Genomic DNA, 23777 nt, shown 5'->3' with positions numbered 1-23777 from the left:
CCAATCTCTGCTGATTCACACTTGATTCACTGCTTTTTCTTTGCTGATTCACTCTTGATTCTCCACAGTTTCTCTACTGTTGATTCATTTCTGATTCACTGCAGATTCACTTATGATTCACTCCTGATTTTCTACTGATTCACTTCTGATTCACTGCTGATTCACTCTTGATTCTCTACAGTTTCTCTACTGTTGATTCACTTCGGATTCACTCCTGATTCTCTGCTAATTTACTGGCCAATCTCTGCTGATTCACAATGATTCACTGCTGGTTCTTTGCTGATTCACTCTTGATTCTCTACAGTTTCTCTACTGTTGATTCATTTCTGATTCACTGCAGATTCACTTCTGATTCACTCCTGATTTTCTACTGATTCACTGCTGATTTGATCTATTGTAATGCATATTAAGTTCTATGTGAATGAATGAACACAGTAAGTCCACTGCACTTATTTTTTGATTGCTGTACCTAGAAGTTAAGCCCACTTAATAAACAGTGAGACTAAATATGGTCATTTATTTAGAGAAGTTCAGTTTTCAGAAGATGGCAGTGGTTGAATCTCGATCAGCAGTGACCCAACACACATTTATTAAATCTTCTGTAGTTAAACAACACAACAACACAAAGCAATATGCATCAGATATTATGTTTTTATTATTAATATTTTCCAACAATATTATTTAGCATTAATATTTTCAAACCAATTGTAATACAGCATCATTTATAATGCCATTAACATGTCTCCTGTGTAACAACAGTTCAGATATGTATGAAGTATTCCTGATCTTAATCTGCTGGACATATTAAAGACCCTGTTTAGGCATCAGTTTGGCCCAGAGACACTAGAGATGTCTGTGCTTTGCCACAGTCCTTCACACCTCTAGATTTTACACATTTGATGAGCAGATTGCTATCTCTTCATTTACAGAACGGCTTTTATTATCATCCCTTAATCTTGACTATATTTTAATACTGACAGCTCAGAGCAGGCTTTTCATTCTGACATTTGCAGCAGTGCTGGAGTGTGTGCTGAACGTTTGACCCTATGTCTGCGTCTGTGTGTGTGTGTGTTGGTGTTTTCTGGTCCAGTCATCTCAGACCTCTGATCAATTTCACTTCTGCATTCACATTCAGCTTTCGTCTTCAGTCTGCAGCGCTCTCAGTGTTTCGATGGAGGAAAAATAGGGTTTATTATTTAAGAGCTATTAGACCACAGTTTAAAGGCGACACAGTGGCTTAGTGGTTAGCACTGTGGCCTCACAGAAAGAAAGTTGCTGGTTTGAGTCCCGGCTGTGTCAGTTGGCGTTTCTGTGTGGAGTTTGCACCTTTGGGTGCTCTGGTTTTCCGGTTTATTAATGATAATAATAATAATAATATTGATAATAATAACTAATAATAATCATAATAATACCTAATAATAATAATAATAATAATAATAATAACTAATACTAATCATAATAATAATAATAATAACCAACCAAAGGAAAAACATTGTGTATTTGATAATTATTGATCAATTCTGTATTTTTATTTCAACAGTTTCTCACTCATCACTCTTCATTTACAGTCTGAAAATTCAACAGTCTTAATTTACTGCAGATTTGCTCACACGTCTGGAAGGTCATCCCCTCTCTCCTACTGTCAGGAGACTACAGAGTCTTTTATCGTTTGGTTTTGTCACAGAAATCACCGGTGTTCATTTCTCTGTTTATTTAAGTACATCAGCTTCACTCAGTGGGCGGAGCTAAACAGAAGTGGGTGTTTCTTCTGTGGAGGCGGAGTTTAGCCACACTTTATTTTACATCAGGGGTGCTGAAACTCGGTCCTGAAGGGCCGGTGTCCTGCATATTTGAGTTCCAATCCCTATAAAACACACCTGAACCAGCTAATCAAGCTGTCTAGGTGTACTAGAAACTTCCAGACAGGTGTGTTAAAGGAGGTTGGAGCTAAACTGTGCAAGACACCGGCCCTCGAGGACAGAGTATGGACACCCCTGTTTTACATGATAGCAGGGCTTAATTTGTGCCTCTGAAATCTGATCCGGCACCTCATTTTACTCATCCTCACACACACTCCCGCCCCACCCTTCACTTGCTGTCATAACTCCCCAATCCTCTTCACTTTCGTCGTCAACACCACTCCCTCCTCTGGTAACAGGCCGGATCTGTTACCCCTCTCTGTTCCGGGACCTCGCAATTTACAAATTAAGCACAGCATAATGGTCATTATTTACCTACTGCAGTGTGAAAAAGTAGGCGGAGCTAAATGGTGATGTAGAAGTTTGTTTGGATCTTCTGTGGAGGCGGGGTTTAGACTATTACAAATCAGTGGGCGGAGTTAATCAATGATGTAGAAGTGGGAAATTATCTTCTGTGGAGGAGTTTAGATACTATTAAATAATAATAATAATAATTAGTGGGTGGAGTTTAGACACTATTACATGAGAATCAGTGGGTGGAGTTTCAACACTTACATAATAATAATCAGTGGGCAGAGTTTAGACACTTGCATAATAATTAGTGGGTGGAGTTTAAACTTACATAATAATCAGTGGGTGGAGTTTAAACACTTGCATAAAAATAATCAGTGGGCAGAGTTTAGACATGCCTAATAATAATCAGTGGGTGGAGTTAAGACACTTGCATGATAATCAGTGGGTGGAGTTTAGACACTGTAACATGATAATCAGTGGGTGGAGTTAAGACACTTGCATAATAATGAGTGGGTGGAGTTTAGACACTGTAACATGATAATCAGTGGGTGGAGTTAAGACACTTGCATAATTAATCAGTGGTTGGAGTTTAAAGTCTTACATAATAATAATCAGTGGGTGGAGTTTAGACACTTGCATAATTAGTGGGTGGAGTTTAGACACTGTTACATGATAATCAGTGGGCGGAGTTAATCAGTGATGTTGAAGTGGGGAAATGATCTTCTGTGAAGGCGGAGTTTAGACACAGGGGCGGAGTGATGTAAAAGTGGCTTCAACATCAGTTGTTTTTAGAGTAATGAGAAAGTTTAACGTTCTGAAAGTTCCCCAATGGTTTTATTTCTGTACAAAGCCCTTGTAGATGTCAGAAGATCAAGGGAATGTTGATTTCTCAGTTCTCATGACCTCTTTAACTTAAATAACTCTCTGCTTCAGCAATGAGGAGCTCACCAGAAGAAAGAGAAACCGCAGTTGTTGTGTGTGTATAACAGTAGTGTTATTTTCAGATGTTTCTCATCTGCATCTCAAACTGGGCTCAGTATAATCTCACACTCATCTCCGGCTCCTACTGACTCATCTGGCTCTCGTTTTCATTTCTGTTCAGGCATTTCTGTAGACAAACATCTGTAGATGCTTAAAGGAATCGTGACTGAAAGTTTCCCCGAGATAAGAAACAGCAGCTTTGAGTCCTGACATATCGTGAAGACGGCGCACAAAAACACACACAAACAAAAACCAATGTCTCAATAAGGAATGCTTGGTGTGCGATGTATTGGCATAGAAGTTGTTGCGATAATATCATGTTGAGATCATTTTATGCCACTGATTATGTAATGATTATTTAACAGCATATTAATGCAGATAATATCCATAAACACTTAAAAATATGGATCATTCTTGAGTTAATTTAGGCTCTATAATTTGCTGTTAAAAAGGTAAATGTCCTATTATATATACTCACTATTAAATGTCCTGTTATATATACTCACTATTAAATGTCCTATTATATACATTATTAAATGTCCTATTAGGTGAATTCCCAATTATAAGCGTTGACAGCAGTGAGGTAGAATGTAAATGTCATTCTAAAATGGCCGTAACGTTACTTGTGAATTTGTAAATATATATTGCAACAGCTCAAATGATTGAGGTCATCTCCAGATATTGCACAATAAGTTGATATATTGATATTACTGCACAGAAACACCAACTGACCCAGCCGGGACTCGAACTAGTGATCTGAATGTCAAACGTTTTGATAAATCAGAAGTAGTGTGAGCACCTAATTAAACTATCTGTAAATATTGAACCACAATAAAAGATTTCTCAAGTACTTTGAGTTTCTTTCTCCTGTTGAACACGAAAGAAGACGTACTGAGGAATGCTGGGAAATACATCCATAGCATTGTTTGGTTTCTACTATGGGAGTCAGTGGCTGTTTTTCCAGCATTCTTCAGAGTATCTTCCTTTGTGTTCAACAGAAGAAAGAAACTCAAACAGGTTTGAACAAGTGCAGGAAATGATGACACAATTGACATTTTTGCCTGTGTTGTCCCTTTAAATGTCAAGTCTGAATAACTATGTTTGGCCCCTCTCCAATAAAATAGAACTCTGTCCTGTTTATAAAGGTTAAATGATGACATATCCAATAAGTGTGTGTGTGTGTGTGTGTGCGTGTGTGCGTGCGTGCGTGTGTTTGATGCACTTAACTGTAAATAGGGTGATCTTGGGTAACTCTTTATTTTGATGGGCCATTTGAGTATTAGTAGACTGTCTGCTTAATATTTGCTGATTCTGCTCCTTCAACACACATTTAACTGACTATAGGAAACTTTAGAAGAACATGTCAGCTTACATTAACCCTATCCCTAACCGTCTACTTCTAATCTAATGAGAGTTAGTTGGCATGTAGATGCAACTTAATTCAACATCAAAATAAAGTGTGTCCTGAACTTCATGCTATGGGTTTCTTCTATTAAACACTCTCAGAAATGAAGGTATGAGAGCCGTCACTGGGGTGGTACCGTTTGAAATGGTACACGTTTGTACTTGAAGGGTTTATATTGATACCTTAAGTATATATTAGTACCTAAACATTTTAAGAGGAACACTTTTGTACTGTATAGGTACTAATATGTACCCTTGAGGTATTAATATGGACCTTTAGGTACAATTGTTTACCTTTTGAAAAGGTACCACCTCAGTGACAGCTCGCGTATCTTTATTTCTGAGAGTGTAGGTTTAATAAATGTTACTGATGTTAAAAAACGAATAGTAAAAATCAGCCTATAGCTGTACTGTATGCAAATGATTGAAAAAAGTCATATCAGGGCATCCCTATTAGAAAATATATTGAGTATAGAAGTCATTAGCCAGGATGTGTTGCATTAAACTGCACTACACCTGCCAACGTCGGGATGTGGAAAAAAAAAAAGTTAAACAAGGAGGCAATATACGAGACACAAGAAAACTACAGATGATAGAATAGACTCTTCACATGTCTGGGTTTCTCAGTATGTAGTTGGTAAACTCAGAGAACAGTAGGAAGTGCAGTAAAGGTGAGAAGGGCAAACTATTGTTTCTGTCTTAATGATTTATCTTAACAGATGAGTTGATCAGCACAGACCTGGCAATGTGAGCCGACACAATCAATATGGGTAGTTTCAAGAGTTGACACTTGGATATTGTTTGACAATGGTAGCAGGTTTGGCATGCTGTCCCGGGAGAGAACCCTGAGCTCGGAGATAATTGAGCCCAGGGCTCCCGCCTGGTTGATTGACTGTGTAAGGAGGAGTTCGAGATCAGGTAGTTCTCGAGTGGTAAAGGGAGATGGGGTGGATTGGGGGTTTCTTCGACAAATGAAGATAAGGGAGTCATTATAGCTGGGCTACTTATAGTAAGTTTGAATGAATCTGATTGGCTTATTAATGATTGTAGATGAGAGACCTGCACCATCACGTGCTCCTCTCGAAATCAGTTTGTGAATCTTCACTTATCATGTGCACTTTAAAGTGCTGTCAGTGTGAATGCTCTTCTTCTGCACTATTCTCCGACATCTTGCAGTATAAATAGTATACGTGTGTGATTTTGGACAGAGCTTGATTATGAAGTGTGGGAATCTGTGTGTTTCTCTGTGTTTGACCTCTGACCTCCGGCCGGCTGATAGCAGGTTCCCATGTGAGTGATCATGTGTGGTTTTCCTGTGTGTGTTTTCCTGCAGGTGTTCACAGACATCAGACGCAGGAGATTTCGGGTTTCTACTCGCTGCCTCAGGGTCAGATCACGCCCTCCATGAACTGGTAAGAGTCTCAACACGTCAGAAAGCTCCCCTTTAAACACACACTTCAGACGAATGTCTAAACATGGCCGTCACTTCCCCTTGTCTGAGTTTCTTTCTGTGGTAACACTTTAATTTAAGCTGACGTAATTACACATGTTCTGTGCACTCGCTATTGTAGTGACAATTAATTATGCATAATTACATGGAAGTAAAGCTCACCCACATTCTAGCTTCAGCCATAGAGGAAGGACATGTGCTAATGTAATGTACTGAGCTACTGCTAATATTACACTGTAATTGTCAGCTTAGAATAAAGCGAAAACCTACTGAAGATTGGGGGAAAGTGTGTGTATATGTATATATGTGTGTGTGTGTGTGTTTTTTTTTTTCTTTCTTTTTTGTCTGATTTTGATAGACTTATTTGCTCGTGACTGGTTGGTTTGACCAGGGCTGGCCCTGTACATTCGGGGGCCCAAAGCTGAAACATTTTGGGGCCGTACTGTAATCTAATAGTAGAGTATAGCTATTGCGAACCGACCCACAATGATTGTATTGCTTATTAAATACAATCAATAAAACAAAAAAGCTTAAAGATCTGCTGAATACCTGTCTGACTGATTTGGACATTTGAAAACACCTCTGTTTTTATCAACTAGCAGCTTAAATGAAGAATTAAACAATCTTTAATACATTTTTTAAAGAGCCATTAGGGTGTGTGTAAATATCAAAACCTTTTATATATATATATATATAGTTTATTGATTTATAAACAAATCCTTCAGTTATGTCCATGAACAACTCAAAAATAATAGAATTGTTATAGAATAGTTTTTTCTTTTTGCTTTCGCCACTCATGAATGAATTGGTGTCACAATTCAAGTTAAAGCACAGGGCCAGACAGACGTGAGCATTAGTTGAAATGTCCCTTTATTGTATGCTGCTGAGTTTTTATTTATTTTGCTGTAAAATTGTGATATAAAGGGAATTGCAATTGTCTTTTCAATAGGAAACTGATTTCTAGTCACTGTTATGATTTTATTAAACTTTAAAATATTACTGAAGAGAGACCGGTGGAGAGCCACATATTTTTGGTGAAAGAGCCACACATGGCCCCTGAGCCGTACAGTAGGTTCCCTACCCCTGTTCTAGAGCAACTGCTGCCAAACTTTTAAGGTCCAAGAACCCTAACCTCAGCCTTGCTGTAAGGCAAGATCTACCAATAAGATAACATTTTATTTCCATTTCCAGCTTCAGACCTTTAATTGAACATTTTACCCATGTAAAAGCACAGTTTAACCTACTTTAAACTTTTTAATTGATGCAACCAACAAATTCTGGGAAGATGCACCTGAGAAAGATTGGGGGAGTCAAGACTGGTAAAATGATTTACAGTTGCACTTGACCTACTACATTACTATTTTATAAATGGGCTTTAATAAAATTCTACTACTATTAATAATAATAATAATGATAATGATAATAATAATAATATCTATGAGGGTCTACAACAATAATAACTCTTCTAAAACATTACAATATAATTCAGTAATTGTAATTATAGTTTTGTACAATATTTTGCAGCATCCATTTACAATGTTATACGAAGGAAATCTGCTTACAGCTGAATAATATTGTCACACACTGACTCTACTCTTCAGTACTATTCAGGACAGATAGTACTCGAACTGGAGCGCAGCAATTGTTCTGCCTTATTATAACCAGTGTACCAAAGTGAAGCAGAACGCAGAGACGCACACTAGATGTGTTTTTTGTTTGTTTTTTATCACTGAAAGTACAAATAATCCAGAAATAGCTGTTTCATCTGTTTGTTTTGTTAATTTACCAGAGTAAACACACACAAAGACCACAATCTGACTGACTTTGACTGATTTGCTGGAAACTGAAGCGGAGTGTGTGATTCAGGAGGCTGAGACAGGCAAAAACAGGGATAATGTGGAGCTTTTAAATGACTATTCTCAAGAAGAAATATAAATACAGCCTGTTTTAGAGAGAACTTGAGCTCTAATTAGTGTAATTATTCTGAATATTCACATTTTAATGTTTCTGAAAAACAACCCAAGGTTTATCCTGGAGATGTGAAATGTGCCTGCGCTTCTAGATTCACCCAGAAGCTGACAAGTCTTTCACAAACATAGATGAATTCATCATTATATGATTGTGTTATTATTCAATGCTTTCTCATTTCAGTTATTATTATAGAGGGTCTATATAGGAGACACGCAATGTACACACACACACACACACACACACTAATACGTCTATTCCTGGTGTAATTTTGGAGACTCTGAGATCATCCTCCATGTTCAGTGGTGTCCTGTATTGATCTTTACTCTACGTCAGGGCTGTAAAGGTGTCAGAAAGTTTATCCTGCTGCATCTGATGCTGCTACTGTGTCTTCAATGTACCGTGAACACCTCAGGGGTCGAAATCCACTAGGAAAAAACCTGTCGGCTTATTATCTGCATGTTGTGGGTGTTGTTTGTGGGACTCCCTAAGAGCTTTGACCAGTTGAAGCGCTGCCTGAGCTTCACCATGGGAAGCGCTGATGTAAGAAACCCAAATGTCAGCTGTAGTTTGAGTCTGGCGCGCAGACAGTGGCGTCTCCGCACGCTCCGTGTGTTTGCAGTGTTGTAAAAGCTCCTAACAGTGTCCCGACCCGCCCGCAGGCCCAATCAGCCTGTGTACCCCCTGCCCTCCTGCGGCTTCAGACAGCCCTTCTCCTCCGGCCTGCAGAGCGGCTCATCTTACCCCAGGTACAGTAGTGTGTTGATCTGACGCAGCCGGCTTCAGCATCTGTGTGTGTGTCCGCAGCCGGCTTCAGCTTCAGCTCCACTGGACGCATCTGTGCAGCTCAAACCCGCAGTTCACACACACACACACACACTGGATCATCCTGCTATGAGTGTTCAGCCTTCACACAGTCACAGAAAAGCTTCATTTACCTTCAGCCCACAGGGTCAGGGTCAGCCTGATTAATGTTGCCTATTTATTATATTTATATTATACACATCTCATCTCTCTGGAATTATAAGGTTTAATCTGCGTTCTGAAGGATTGTATTCCACATAGCAAACAGTCTGAGTGTGTAAGAGTTCGAGACCGTACATGTTCTGTAGATGCAAATGATCAACATTCTCCTAAAGTAGTAAACTGAGGTAAAAACATGGTAAATGCAGAGAGAAGCTTCTCATCCGCATGTTCTGCTTGGAATGATACGGTTCATTAAATGAGTGTTTCCCAGTGATGGGTTGCAGCTGGAAGGGCATCCGCTGCGTTAAAAACATGCTGGATAAATTGGCGGTTCATTCCGCTGTGGCGACCCTGGATTATTAAAGAGGCTAAGCTGAAAAGAAAATGAATGAATGAATGAAATGAATCATTACTTTTCCAGAAGTACAGTCAGGCTGCTCATTACCTGAATTAAACATAAAGCTCAGTGCTGGAACAGTATGGGGATGTTTGAGAAAGTATATAAGCAATATATAGTTTATCATAAAACTATAATGTTTCCCTGTGTAAAGGCTCTTTAAATGTGTGGAGGACCTCAAGGAACCGAACTGGTATTTATTTATTTGTATTTATTTATTTATTTTTATTTATTTATTTATTATGTATTTATTTATATATATTTTTTTATTTTTTTATTTTTATTTGTTTATTTATTTGTTTATATTTATTTATTTATATTTATTTATTTGTATTTATTTATTTATATTTATTTATTTATTTATTATTTATTTATTTATATATTTTTATTTTTTATTTTTTTATTTTTATTTGTTTATTTATTTTTATTTGTTTATTTATTTGTTTATATTTATTTATTTATATTTATTTTTTGTTTTTATTTATTTATTTTTATTTATTTGTTTTATTTTTATTTATATTTATTTATTTTTTAATTATTTATTTATATTTATTTATTTGTTTTTATTTATATTTATTTTATTTTTTATTTATTTATTTGTTTATTTATTTTCCTGAGCCATTCTTGGGTTAAAAGAGAGATCTGTGAGGGATGAACTGATTTACACCCTCTGTAGACTGATTTTAATATTTTTATTGATGTATTTATTGTTGATTTTGTCTGTGTGGCTGAATAAACAAATGTAAAGTGACACAAGAGGAGGAACTCTTCCACCTGTATTACCTCAGCTGAAGTTCATATAATCACTCATCATTTATAGAGGTTTTCTGCTTCTGCGTGTGTTTGTCCTCATGTTGAGGACGCTTTCAGTGCAGTTTGGCAATAGAACTCAGTAATGCTGGATCTAGAGCAGCGGCTGCACAGACGCTTTCTGCTTTGCTGCATTTATACTTCTGCATTTAGCCCACGATGATGAGGATGATGATGATGATGATGATGATGATGGTTTATTGAAGGGTTTTTCTTTAGGAGTCGAACCCAAAACATTGTTGTTGCCAGCACTGCACTTCAGTGTGTGTGTGTGTGTGTTTGTGAGTTAATAAGTTTGTGTGTGCGTGTTAGTGTGAGTGTTTGTTTGCATGTGTGAGTGTATGTGTGTGTGTGTGCTCTGACTCCACTAGAGCTTTAGTGTTGTGTGTGTGTGTGTGTGTGTGTGTGTGTGCTCTGACTCCACTAGAGCTTTAGTGTTTTGTGTGTGTGTGTGTGTGTGTGTGTGTGTGTTTGAGTCTCAGATCCGTCAGTTTTTCTTCTCTCTGCTTTTGTCAAATCCATGATCAAATCCTTCCTCTGGAGCCCAAAACCCGAATCACAAGAACAAACACACTGATCTTACAGCAGGAACACACGCAGGCTGTGTGTGCGCGTGTGTGTGTGAGATGTTTCTGTCAGATGTCAGCAGCCCGGGCACATCTTTGTTCAATTGGCCCCGTGTGGAGGGCTCAGATCCGGAGTGAGAGTGTGTGTGCGTGTGCGTGTGCGTGTGTGATTCTGCTCTCTCCGCTCCAGATGATCCGTCTGACTGATGGAGTGTGTTGAGTAGAAGAGGCTTGCAGCACCATCTGCTGGTCACACACACACACACACACACACACACTGCAGAGCTTTGTTAAAAGCACAGTTCACCCATAAATGTCCATTCTGTCCTCATTTCCTCCTCTTGTTACACCTGTATGAGTTTCTTTCTTCTGTTGAACACAAGGAAGATATTTTGAAGAATGCTGGAAACCTGTAACCATGACTTGTATTTGCTTTTGAAAGGTTTTCCTCTTTCTTCATGATATCTTCTCTTGTGTTCAGCAGAAGAAAGACGCTTGTGAATGTTTTAAACACTCGCAGGAGGTTATGCAGTGAGTAAATGTTCATTTTTGGGTGAACTGACCCTTTAATGGGGTGCAAACAGCAGCTTTCTGTCAGCGCAGTGCCTTTGTATTGAAACATTTACCATGGAGCCCTGTGTTTATGTTTGTGTCTCTTTCTTTCTCTCTCTCTGTGTGTGTGTGTGTGTGTGTGTGCAGGTTCTCTCACTCTCTGATGCTGCAGTCCGGCATGCACCCCACAGGAATCCCTCACCCCGCTATAGTGCCTCCTTCAGGAAAGCAGGAGCACGATCAGTTCGACAGGAGCATTTATAAGTAAGTCTCTGCCGTATCACACACACACACACACACACACACACACACACACACTCACACACACGCAATGAATTTCTTAGCTTAAACACCTTTATAAATGGGTTGTAGTGCCCAGAGCCCAGACCTGAACCTGCATGAAAGCCCTTCAGCTAAGGTTAAAGGCTGCCATTAAAGGGTCAGTTCACCCAAAAATGAACATGTACTCACCTTTTACTCTGCCTTAAGTGTTTCCAAACCTTTGAGTTTATTTCTTCTGTTGAACACTAAAGATAATTAGAACAAATCTGGAAACCTGTAACCATTGACTACAGTAGTAGGAAAAACAAATACTATGGAAGTCAATGGTTACAATGGTAATGGAATCAGAATCAGTTTTATTGCCAAGTGTGGACCAGTAGGAGATTCTGAAATGAGACGCAGATTCAGAGTTCCACATGAAGTTATTAATGAGCAAATACTATAAATATTAGGAGCGTAAACATTAGGTGAGCAGGTCACACTGTAACCCCGTGTCTGAACAACACGCTTCATGATGAGATACGCAGTGATGAGCAATTTGGCTGTTTACACCAGAGGAAACACGACAGAAATGTAAATCCAGCCATTCAGAAGCTCAGAATAGTGCACTCACTCATGAAATGGTCAGGTTTATAATCTAATGAATACATATTAACCCTCTTTAACATTATTAACTGTAGATGCTGAATCACTGATGTGTGTTTAGTTCTAGAGTTTATCTAGGGTTTGTTTTATTCTCCAGATCTGAGCTGAACTATCTGCTGCTGCTTTCACTATATGACAATAAATGTCATGTCAAACTCACATTATTAGCATTTAACACTGAATAAAGCACATGAGCTGTACCTGAGCTGATCATTGTCAGTTTTCTGTTCACCTGTGAGAAATTGAAACCGTCTCTAATATAATATGGAGAATATTCCTTCTATCAGGTGTCGTTGCTTTTATTTAGAACATGACTCAAATCAGCCTTTAAACTCAATCGTGAGACTCGCTCCTTGTAATACCTAGTTGAACCACTGGGTGTCAAACTGACACACTGCACCTTTAAGTGTTGCTACAAATTTGACCTTTTAGTAAATTGAATAAGGCTGTAACCATGTGCAAAGCGTGAATCCGTTCTGCATCCACTGCACATTTGGGAGTGTAAAACTGTTGTAAATCCATTAGCTGGAAAAAGAAGATCACTGTAAATAAACACACAGGCTATTTTAAAACATGTGTGTGTCTGGAATGAATGAGAAGACGACACCTGCGCTGCTTTTACTGCAGCATACTGTGGTGTAGTGTGTTTCACGGTGTTTTACCACGGTGTAGTGAAGTGTGTGTGTGTTCCTCTGTCCTCCAGCAAGTCTCATGCAGAGGCCAAGCGGGAGAAGGAGCCCAAGAAGCCGGTGATCAAGAAGCCTCTGAATGCGTTCATGCTGTACATGAAGGAGATGCGCGCTAAAGTGATCGCAGAGTGCACACTGAAGGAGAGCGCCGCCATCAACCAGATCCTGGGCCGCCGGGTGAGTCTGTGTGTGTGTGTGTGTGTGTGTGAGTCTGAGTTTGAGTCTGTGTGAGACAGTAGCACGATCTAACCTGTGTGTGTGCTGCAGTGGCACGCTCTGACCCGTGAGGAACAGGCCAAGTACTATGAGCTGGCCCGTAAGGAGCGGCAGCTGCACATGCAGCTCTACCCCAGCTGGTCGGCCCGTGACAACTACGTGAGTGCTTTGGTAATGAATACACAAATATACGGCACTGCTGATGTGTTTGATATCTGATAGATCTGTCCTGTGACCTCAGCTAATCACCTGTAATCACACAAATCAATCAATCAGTCAAACAATCAATCAGTCAATCAATCAAACACTCAAACAAACAATCAATCAATCAAACAAACACTCAAACAAACAATCAATCAATCAGTCAATCAATCAAACAAACACTCAAACAATCAATCAATCAAACAAACAAACAAACAAACAAACAAACAATCAAACAAACACTCAAACAAACAATCAATCAATCAAACACTCGAACAAACAATCAATCAATCAAACAAACACTCAAACAAACAATCAATCAATCAGTCAAACAAACAATCAATCAATCAATCAAACAATCAAACAATCAATCAAACAAACAAACAAACAAACAATCAATCAATCAGTCAAACAAACAATCAATCAATCAAACAAACAAACAAACAATCAATCAATCAATCAATCAAACAAACAATCAAACATACAATCAATCAATCAATCAGTCAAACAAACAATCAATCAAACAAACAATCAATCAATCAAACAAACAATCAAACAAACAATCAATCAATCAGTCAAACAAACAATCAATCAAACAAACAATCAATCAATCAATCAATCAAAAAAACATTCAAACAAACAATCGAACAAACAAACAAACAGACAGACAGACAGACAAACACTCAAACAAACACTCAAACAAACAATCAAACAAATAATCAAACAAACAAACAAACCATCAAACAGACAGACAATCAAATAAACAAACACTCAAACAAACAAACACTCAAACAAACAAACAAACAGACAGACAAACAAACAAACAAACAAACAAACAATCAAACAAATAATCAAACAAACAAACCATCAAACAAACAATCGAAAAAACAAACAAACACTCAATCAAACAAACAAACGAAAAAACAAACAAACAATCGAACAAACAAACAGACAAACAATCAAACAAACAAACAGACAGACAATCAAACAAACAAACAAACAAACAAACAAACAAACCAACAAACAAACAAACACTCAAACAAATAAACAGACAAACAATCAAACAAACAAACAGACAGACAGACAAACAAACAATCAAACAAACAAACCAACAAACAAACACTCAAACAAATAAACAGACAAACAATCAAACAAACAAACAGACAGACAGACAATCAATCAAACAAACAAACAAACCAACAAACAAACACTCAAACAAATAAACAGACAAACAATCAAACAAACAAACAGACAGACAGACAATCAAACAAACAAACAAACACTCAAACAAATAAACAGACAAACAAACAAACAGACAGACAATCAAACAAACAAACAAACACTCAAACAAACACTCAAACAAACACTCAAACAAACAAACAAATAAACAAACAAAAAATCGAACAAACAAACAAACAAACAGACAATGCATCATTCACTTGTTTTTTTCTTTTAAACCTGTTGATGAAGCTGCAGAGCCAAACTATACAGAGGAACAGAGAGAAGTCTGACGCTGAGAGTGAGGGCGGGGCTCAGCTCCTTGCTGTGGGTGATGTCAGCATGCTCATTAACTATGCACACAGTGATTGGCTGATAAGTCAGAGATTTTTGTGGTAATTATTGTAGAGCATGACAAATGTAGACTGAGACCAGAGATGGCGTCTAAAAGGGATGTTTTGCTTTGAATGGTTTAGACATTAATTCCATAGTTTTAATTCAGTTATTTTATATTCTTATATATTCTTTTCTTTTTTTTCATTATAAATCTTATTTAAATTCTGAAGTCTTTGAGTAACTCGGGCTTTTTCCAATGAGTATTTGACTATAAAGGGTTAATCATGCTGAGAATAATCCCCATTAATCACATTCAGAAGAAACCTTGGTTTTGACATTATATATATATATATATATATATATATATATATATATATATATATATATATATATATATATATATATATGTGTGTGTGTGTGTGTGTGCGTGTGTGCGTGTGTGTGTGTGTGTGTGTATTATATGGTCTTACATAATGCAGATGTAATACCAGGGTATCTGCTGAGTCTTTAAAGTCTTAAAAGGTCTTAAATCTCAAAAGATACATTTCTGGCCTCAGAAAGTCTCCTAAATCTACAGAAATATTGTGTTGTTGGTCTTTTACTCTTCATTTTTCTTTGTTGTGCTGCCCAATCTGGCCATGAACAGCCACACAATCACCAACAATCCCCATCTCAATGACACTATTAACATTTCATTTAAAAATAGCATGTGATTAATTTAACAGCAGCATGTTTAAACGTTTCCAGTTATTTATACTGAGGATACATGACCTGACCTGACCTGACCTGTGTTTTTATTTGGAAATTATTATGATAAGTTATAATCACTGTAGTTAGAATAATAATATATGACAGGTCAAGTGAAATCTTTTCCAATCGGGATATTCTAACAGAAATCCTCAGCGTTAGCCCTGTATAAGTCTAACATTTCATTCATAATGGACTTTAAAATGACTTACACTGAACTTGATGAGACCTGCAGAAACCCTGAATACACACCTAAATACTAAAACTATACAAAACAGGGCTGCACGGTGGCACTGTGGGTAGCTCAAAAGGTCTCTGGTTCAAGCCTCGGCTGGGTCAGTGTGTGTTTCTGTGTGGAGTTTGCATGTTCTCCCTGTGTTGGTGTGGGTTTCCTCCGGGTGCTCCGGTTTCCCCCACAGTCCAAACACATGCGCTATGGGGGAACTGGGTAATCTGTAGTGTGTGTGTGTGTGTGTGAATAAGTGTGTATGGGTTTTTCCCAGTTATGGGTTGCAGCTGGAAGGGCATCCACTGCGTTAAACATATGCTGGAATAGTTGGCGGTTCATTCTGCTGAGGCAACCCCTGATTAATAAAGGGACTAAGCTGAAAATGAATGAATGATTGAGCTACTAAATAATTTCGTCACAGCACACACACACACACACACACACACACTTAAATGATGTCCAAACTAACGCTTATTTTGGATGTAATTAATCATTGCCCATCACTAATGTTTATTATTATTATAACATTATATTGTGGGCTCATCAAAACTAAAGACTTATTCACTATTCATTCTTCATTTACATATTTAAAGAGAGCTTTTGAAGAATGTTCAGGTTGTATCTGCAGTGTTCATAACAGCAGTAAATGCTGGAGGACTGGCTTCTTATTGTAATAGTCGTGCACAGCTGTGAGCTGATGAGGCCTGATGGTGGAGTGTTCCTCATCACAGTGTGTGTGTGTGTGTGTGTGTGTGTGTGTGTGTGTTGTGATAGATCCTCTCAGGAGTGTGTGTGTGTTCTGTGTTCACGCTGGAGGCTGTGTGTTTCTCTTCATCGCTTGTTTTCCTTCAGTAAAGGCAGAATCTGAAGCGTTTCCTGCAGAGATATTAATACACTCACAGCTGACACACACACACACACGCACACGCACATGCTGACAGGAAACACAGCCCACAGACGTGTGTGTCGTTATGTGTGGGTCGCATAATATCACACATATTTACATGTACTGACACACACACACACATTGACATGCACAGTTACACATACTAATACAAACACACATACATGTACTTTCATATATCATGAAGCACACACACACACACACACACACACACACACACACATATTGATGCACATACATTTACTACTGACACGCACTAATAATCTAACTCGCACAATGATGCACACACACACACATATATCCTGGCACACACGCGTTATTACACTCACACACACACACACATTGATACACACAGCTACACACACTAATTCAAACACACACACACACACATACTGATACACACACAAAATATGGGGACATTTGGTCGCACTACTGTTAGGAATACACGGTACACACATACTGATACACACACACACACACATACTGATACAAACATATACTGGCAAACACGCACATACACACTCTGACACACAAATTCTGACATGCACGCGCACACACACCTCATGTTTTCTGTGAACTGTGGGGAGTTTCCATTGACTTCTATTGTGTGTGTGTGTGTGTGTGTGTGTGTGTGTGTGTGTGTGTGTATTCATCCTCTCTCTGGTCTCTCTCCACCACAGGGCAAAAAGAAGCGGAGGAAACGGGACAAGCAGCAGGACTCCAGCACAGGTGTGTGTGTGTGTGTGTGTGTTAATCTGCTGTGTTTGTGTGTGCATGTTTCTGTTTTTTTTTTGGCTGTGTGTGTTTCTCTGCTGGATGTGTGGTGTGTGTGTGTGTGTGTGTTAGTGCTGCTCTGCTGTGTTTGTGCCTGTTCATATGTGTGTGTGTGTGTGTGTGTGTGTGTGTGTACGCTTCTGTGCAGTTTGTGTCTGTGTTGATCTGCTGTGGGTGTGTGTGTGTGTGCATGCACTTCTGTGCTGTGTGTGTGTGCATGTGTCTGTGTGTGTATTAATGCTTCTCTAATTTGTGTGTGTGTGTGTGTGTGTGAGTCTGCGGTCTCTCTCTCTCTGTCTGTCCTTCACCTCTGCTCTTCTTCTGCTCTTCTTCTTCTGCATGCTGCTTGCGCTCAGAGCCTGGCTCTCCAAAGAAATGCCGCGCTCGCTTCGGCCTGAACCAACAGACGGACTGGTGCGGCCCCTGCAGGTGTGTAGACTAACAGCACTGCTCACACTCCCCTGTGTGTGTGTGTGTGTGTGGGTGTGTGTGTGTGTGCGCGCGCATTAAACACACTGCTGCACTGCTACTCTCTGACCCGCTCGTCCCATTCACACAGCGCTGGAGCAACACACACACACTCTTAACAACACACTCCTCCTGTAAAGTTCTACACTACAGCAGAGATCTCCTCTCCAACACACACACACCGTTACCGAAGCCTCTTCATTCAGCTCAGTCTCTAGACACCACCTATATTACCCTAGCAACCACTCAGAACACCATAGCACCCTTTATTATTCTGGTAACCATTTATAACACCATAGCAACCACTCGGAACACCTTACCAACTGCATAGCATCCAACTACAACACCTTAGCAACTACCTTACACCCATTCAGAATGCCATGGAAACACCCTAGCAACCACCGAGCAATCACTCAGAATACTCTTGCAAGCATATTTATTACCCTAGTAACCAGATATAAGGTCAGTGTTGTTCAGATGAACTATAAGACCTGTAATGCGGTTTAAACATTACAGTGGGTGAGGTATTAGGTATCAGTCATACAAACATCTTTACTGAAGCCTCTACTCGACAGTTGGTCTCGCGTGTCCACCATGTTTGTAGTTTGTTTACACTTTTCACCAGCGTTTGTAGTTCTAATCGAGTCACATCCTACATGCAATGTATTGTGGGTAATATCAGTGGTTAGAGTATAGACGCTTCTACACTTCCAGTTTAAACCATCCGGCACCATTCAACATACTATGATTTAGGACATACTAATTCTACCTTCAAATACTGTTTAGGATGGATAGTAGGGAAATTGGGACGCAGTAATTCTGTCCAGGGACTTCTGAATTCTTAATCCGAGCCTTCTGAATGAAGAACTGTTATATCAGCACGACTGCAGTTGTGTAGCAGCAGAACTCGTCATAATGTGTAATATTTCATGCATGCCAGGATCACCGCTCTCACTCTCTCATACACACTGTCCTAAAGCCACTCCTGTATGCTGAGTGTTTGGCCTGCGGCGTGCAGGAGTTACACTTATTACAGAGCCATACTCACAGGCTATTTCAGAGAGAGTATTCAGAGTAGCGGTGAACAACACAGAGAGCGCGTCACAGCCTGTCAATGATCAGAAACAACCCAATGAGAATAGAAAAGCATCTTCAGCTCAGTAAAGCAGGCGGAACAGTGCTGTTTACTGATGTTCTGTTGTTAAACTCAATATGAATCTACATTATCTGCTGTAAAAGGACCTTATGAAACTGAAAATAGTCACATCAATCTGTCACCGGGAGATTTCAGTGGCTGAACAACACTTCTGTGCATATAACCCATTCATAATAACCCAATCTACATCAGCTCTGCGTGACTGGAAGAGTTTAAAACTGAACATGACCTGTCTGACAGAAACACTTCAGCCATGGTGTCGAACTCACTCCAGTATTGATTCAGGAGTTGAACAGGTTTTGATTCAGCCTGACCGCTGTCACTCATGTCCACATGGATCTGCGTGAACGGCTGCAGACGGACAAATCTACATTTGCTGACAGACAGTTTGAGCTCCTGAGCAGAATTATGAGAGACGTCAGCCTGACAGTATTGACCTGTATGAACATGTGTTAGTCTTCTGCCTCCCCCAGAATAAAGAAACACAAATAAACACATTCAGATCATTTACTGTAATCAGTATTACTGGAGTGTGAAGAGACACAACAACACATGTGTCTGAACACCATCACCTACTGCAGCTTCAACTACTGAGGAAGAGTAATATAATGCCCACAGATACTCTCAATCAGACGTGTGTGTGTGTGTGTGTGCGTGTGTTAGTGACACACTAGTGGATCTCCAGCTCTCCTGACTGGGTTCTCTCTGTGGGGTTCAGATACTCAGGGCTGGGTGCTTTACTAACACTTCTGAATGCTCTGCTGCGTGTGTGTGTGTGTGTGTGTGTGTGTGTGTGAGGATAAACACAGCTTGATCTTGACTTCTGGATGATCTGCTCTTCCATTAGTGTGTATTCCACTTCATCTGTTGACCTCGGTAGTGTCAGCGCTCACTGAGAGCCAGCAGCTCTTAAACACCACCCTTTACACGTGTGTTCCTCTATATATTCCTAATCCACACTGTTATTCTCATCTATACTGCAGTCATGTACACTGATCTGATCTTTACCATCTTATTTCCACCTAAACTGCAACGACACACACCAAACTCACCACCATTTTCACAATCTGATGTGTGTTTAGACTGACTGTAGACTCAGTAATGTCTACATGCTGATTACACACATCAACCTTTACTCTTTTATTGATATCTATATTGATTACACACACTAAACTGTACCGGTTTATTAGTATCTACAGTGTATTCTGATTGTATTGTTATCTATATCCAGGGCCGTGTGTTATCTCCATCTGTATTTTGAGCAGGTTTTGTGCAGATCTATAATCTGATAACAGTTTTCTTCTCATCTATAATATGAAGCCTACATCATCACATGTTATTGACATTAATGCAGCAGTCACACACTGAAGACTCTTGCCGTACCCTTTTCTCTGTGTCTGATTTACAGAAACTCCAGTGCTTTAAAGGAAGAGTTGACCCAGATCTTAAAACTCTCGTCATTTATTTCAAACCTTTGAGTTTCTCTCTTCTGTTGAACACTAAAGAAAGCTGAAAACTTCCTCTTTCTTCAGCTTAGTCCCTTTATTAATCAGGGGTCACCACAGCGGAATGAACCGCCAACTATTCCAGCATTTGTTTAACACAGCGGATGCTCTTCCAGCTGTAAGGCAGTACTGGAAAACATCCAGACACACACACACACTCATACACTACAGACAGTTTAGTTGATCAGTTCCCCTATAGCGCATGTGTTTGGACTGTGGGGGAAACCGGAGCACCCGGAGGAAACCCACACCAACACGGGGAGAACATGCAAACTCCACACAGAAACACCAACTGACCCAGCCGGGACTCAAACCAGCGACCTTCTTACTGTGAGGCCACAGTGCTAACCACTGTGAGCAACAAAACTTGTAACCATTAATAACTTCCATAGTATGTTTTTCCTGCTATTATTTACCGATTTCAGCATTCTTCAAAGTATCTTCCTGTAGTGTTCAACAGAAGAAACTCAGAGTAGTTTAAATCACTGGAGTGAGTAAATGTTCAGTCTTGTTGAACTCGCCGTATATAAAGTCTCTAAGCGAGCGGTTCGTACTCCAGAAGCGATGCGGTGTGAATACCGCAGGCATGTCTGTTTTAATATTGTCATTGTTGTGAGTTCATCTTTGTGACGTTTCGCATCCACGCTTTATTCACAGATAACTCTCTTGACTGTTCCTAGGAGGAAAAAGAAGTGCATTCGCTACCTCCAGAGAGGGCGCTGCTCCAGCCCACATTCTTCCGATGGAAGTGCTATAGACTCCCCCCCTTCACCTGTCTATCACCTGACAAACCCCGCCTCCCCCTCACGATGCCCCGCCTCCAGCCCATCCTCCCCCACCAGCAGTCCCCACCCACATGGCAAACGCCCCGCCCCTCCGGCCAGACTCTTGCTGGACTTCAGCAGAATTAAAACGGAGAGTGCGATTCGTCCTCAGTGAGACTCCTCCCCCTCCTCAAGCCCCGCCTCCTAACACCAGCATCTCATGGAGCGTCCTTTCGGAAGTGGCAGCATTTCATTTACACACAGCTGAATCTCACAGAGCGCTCCTACTCTTTCCATTTCATTTTAATCAAGCACGGTTTGCTGCTAACACAAGTCTGGGAAGAGTTTCTGAGCTGATTACTGATTACTGTAATGCCAGATCTCAGAATTATTAAGATTCCCATCAGAGCGTCAAAAGTACATCCAAAAATAGTGGAAGATTGTGCCAATAAAAGTAAATAATGGTGTAGAGCGAAGAAGAGAACGTTACCATTCAGAGTGTTTGACCTAGAGGCTTTATTCTGAATGTGTCAAATTAATTTCAGGAACACTTTACCTGAAGAGGTGTTCATAAGACTGTCATGACACATGATATGAATGCTTTATGCATGCTTCTGACTGCTGTCATTAAGTGCCATTAGCTCAGTTGGGTCATTTTAAATGGTTTAATTATAAACTCATTTGGAGAGGATCAGGTGCTCATGATTGATCACAGCTGGTCCTGCATTATACAATTCATGATTAGTTGATTCCTAAGCCACTATAAACACCCTCAGTTCCACATCACAGCCATCTTTGTTTTGAAGAATCCCCCCTTCCACCCCTACTCCTCCTCCTTTCCTAGATGGGTGGCACGGTGGTCCAGTGGTTAGCACTGTTGCCTCACAGCAAGAACGTCACTGGTTCTAGTCTTTACCAAGCCAGCAGACGTTTCTGTGCGGAGTTTACACGTTCTCCCGGTGCTCACGTGGGTTTCCCCCCGGTTTCCTCCCACCATCCTAAAACATGCAACTTAAGTTAATTGGCTAATCCAAATCAGCACCATAGACATGCTCCTAGTATGTAGTTATCTCTTAAGAGCAATCACTATCTGTTCATTAGCCACTACAGCAGGGGAGTTCTCCAGATCTACCTGAGCTCAAACTCCCCTCTCACCTTGCAAACAGGAGGGAGCCCCGGGCTCGAGGATCTTATGAGCTCAGGGCTCTCTCCCGGGACAGCATGCACAGCTTTATCAATCATCAGCTCAGTGTGAACTCTTGAAATGCAAAGATGACATTGAGATGTCTTGGTAATGTCAAGTTGTGATAAAGACATAACCTGTGGTAAACATGACTGTCATGAGGCTGTTATAACTGTCATGGATATACTTCTGCTCACTTTTTCAGTGCAACAAAATTCATTAGAGTGTACCAGTGTTTAGGTCAAGAAAAGTATTAATGATGGTGTGTATGGTCCTAGACACAATTATCATGATTATGACAGGTTATGTTGTCTTAATGTCAAGTCGTCATGAAGACATTCCAAACAAAGCCATCTTTACATTTAGTGACATAACTGAGCTAATGACACTTAATAACAACTGTCATAAGCATGCATAACATCTCCATGATGATGTGTCATGCTTATACACATGCTATGACAATCTTAAAATGAAAGCCTTTCTCTGATTGAGTGGGAGCTGTGTGTGAGATTCAGCCAGTGTGTGTGTGTGTGTGTTTGTGCGTCATGCTGAAGATGATCGTTCATTTCAATGCCATTTCCCACTTCACTGAAGTGTCAGTTCTCATCATAACTCTTGTACAACCAAATGTGTTGTAAAACTGTCTTTTATAGATATGAAAGTCCATAAAGAACTCAACTTTTATATGTTTTTATGTACAAAAAGAGAAAAAACACAGAAAAAAAAAACATTCCTTTTCATACAAGTGCCATTTTTATTAGTGTGTGTTGTGTAGGTCTGCAGTAGTGTGCTCCAGCCAAACGTGCTCATCATGATGCTCTCAAATAAACTGTGTGTGTGTGTGTGTGTTCAGTGTTTGCTCAGGTCTGTTCATCGTCAACTCATCTGGAACCCACCGGCTTCAACATCACCACACACACACACACTCTCTCACATCACTCTGTCTTTTGCTTTTGATGTAACAATACTCGTTGTCTAGATTTCTGATTAAAGTATTCTGAAAGATCTGCCTGAAGGAGCTGCTGAGTGTTCCTGTGCTTCTTCTGCAGCCGCTGCCTTTACAGCTGCACTTTTACAATAACTGGGTTGCCAGATTGAGGTCAACACGCTTTGAGAATTGAATATTTCATCAATTGTTCGAGGTCTTCCTACA

At 39.8% G+C, this 23777-nt stretch overlaps 1 protein-coding gene across 7 annotated transcripts in view; it reads left to right on the top strand.

Annotated features, from left to right (window-relative positions):
• tcf7 (transcription factor 7) overlaps window positions 1-23639 on the top strand; it is a 68701-nt gene extending 45062 nt beyond the window's left edge. Inside the window, exons 5-11 of one of the 7 annotated variants that reach the window (XM_056446997.1) lie at window positions 5932-6010; window positions 8679-8765; window positions 11455-11571; window positions 12938-13100; window positions 13191-13310; window positions 17455-17503; window positions 21358-23639. In XM_056446997.1, coding sequence (XP_056302972.1) covers window positions 5932-6010; window positions 8679-8765; window positions 11455-11571; window positions 12938-13100; window positions 13191-13310; window positions 17455-17503; window positions 21358-21434 — 692 coding nt within the window. In that variant the 3' untranslated portion in view covers window positions 21435-23639. Of the gene's footprint in view, window positions 1-5931; window positions 6011-8678; window positions 8766-11454; window positions 11572-12937; window positions 13101-13190; window positions 13311-17454; window positions 17504-21334 lie in introns of all 7 variants that reach the window. The other 6 variants (XM_056447000.1, XM_056446999.1, XM_056447001.1 and 3 more) reach the window with 6 other exon arrangements.
• Window positions 23640-23777: the final 138 nt, after the last annotated feature.

This window comes from Danio aesculapii, chromosome 21 (assembly GCF_903798145.1).
Source record: "Danio aesculapii chromosome 21, fDanAes4.1, whole genome shotgun sequence".
Lineage (NCBI taxonomy): Eukaryota > Metazoa > Chordata > Actinopteri > Cypriniformes > Danionidae > Danio > Danio aesculapii.
The sequence above is the reverse complement of the archived record's forward strand: the minus strand, read 5'-3'. Positions and strand labels throughout refer to the sequence as shown.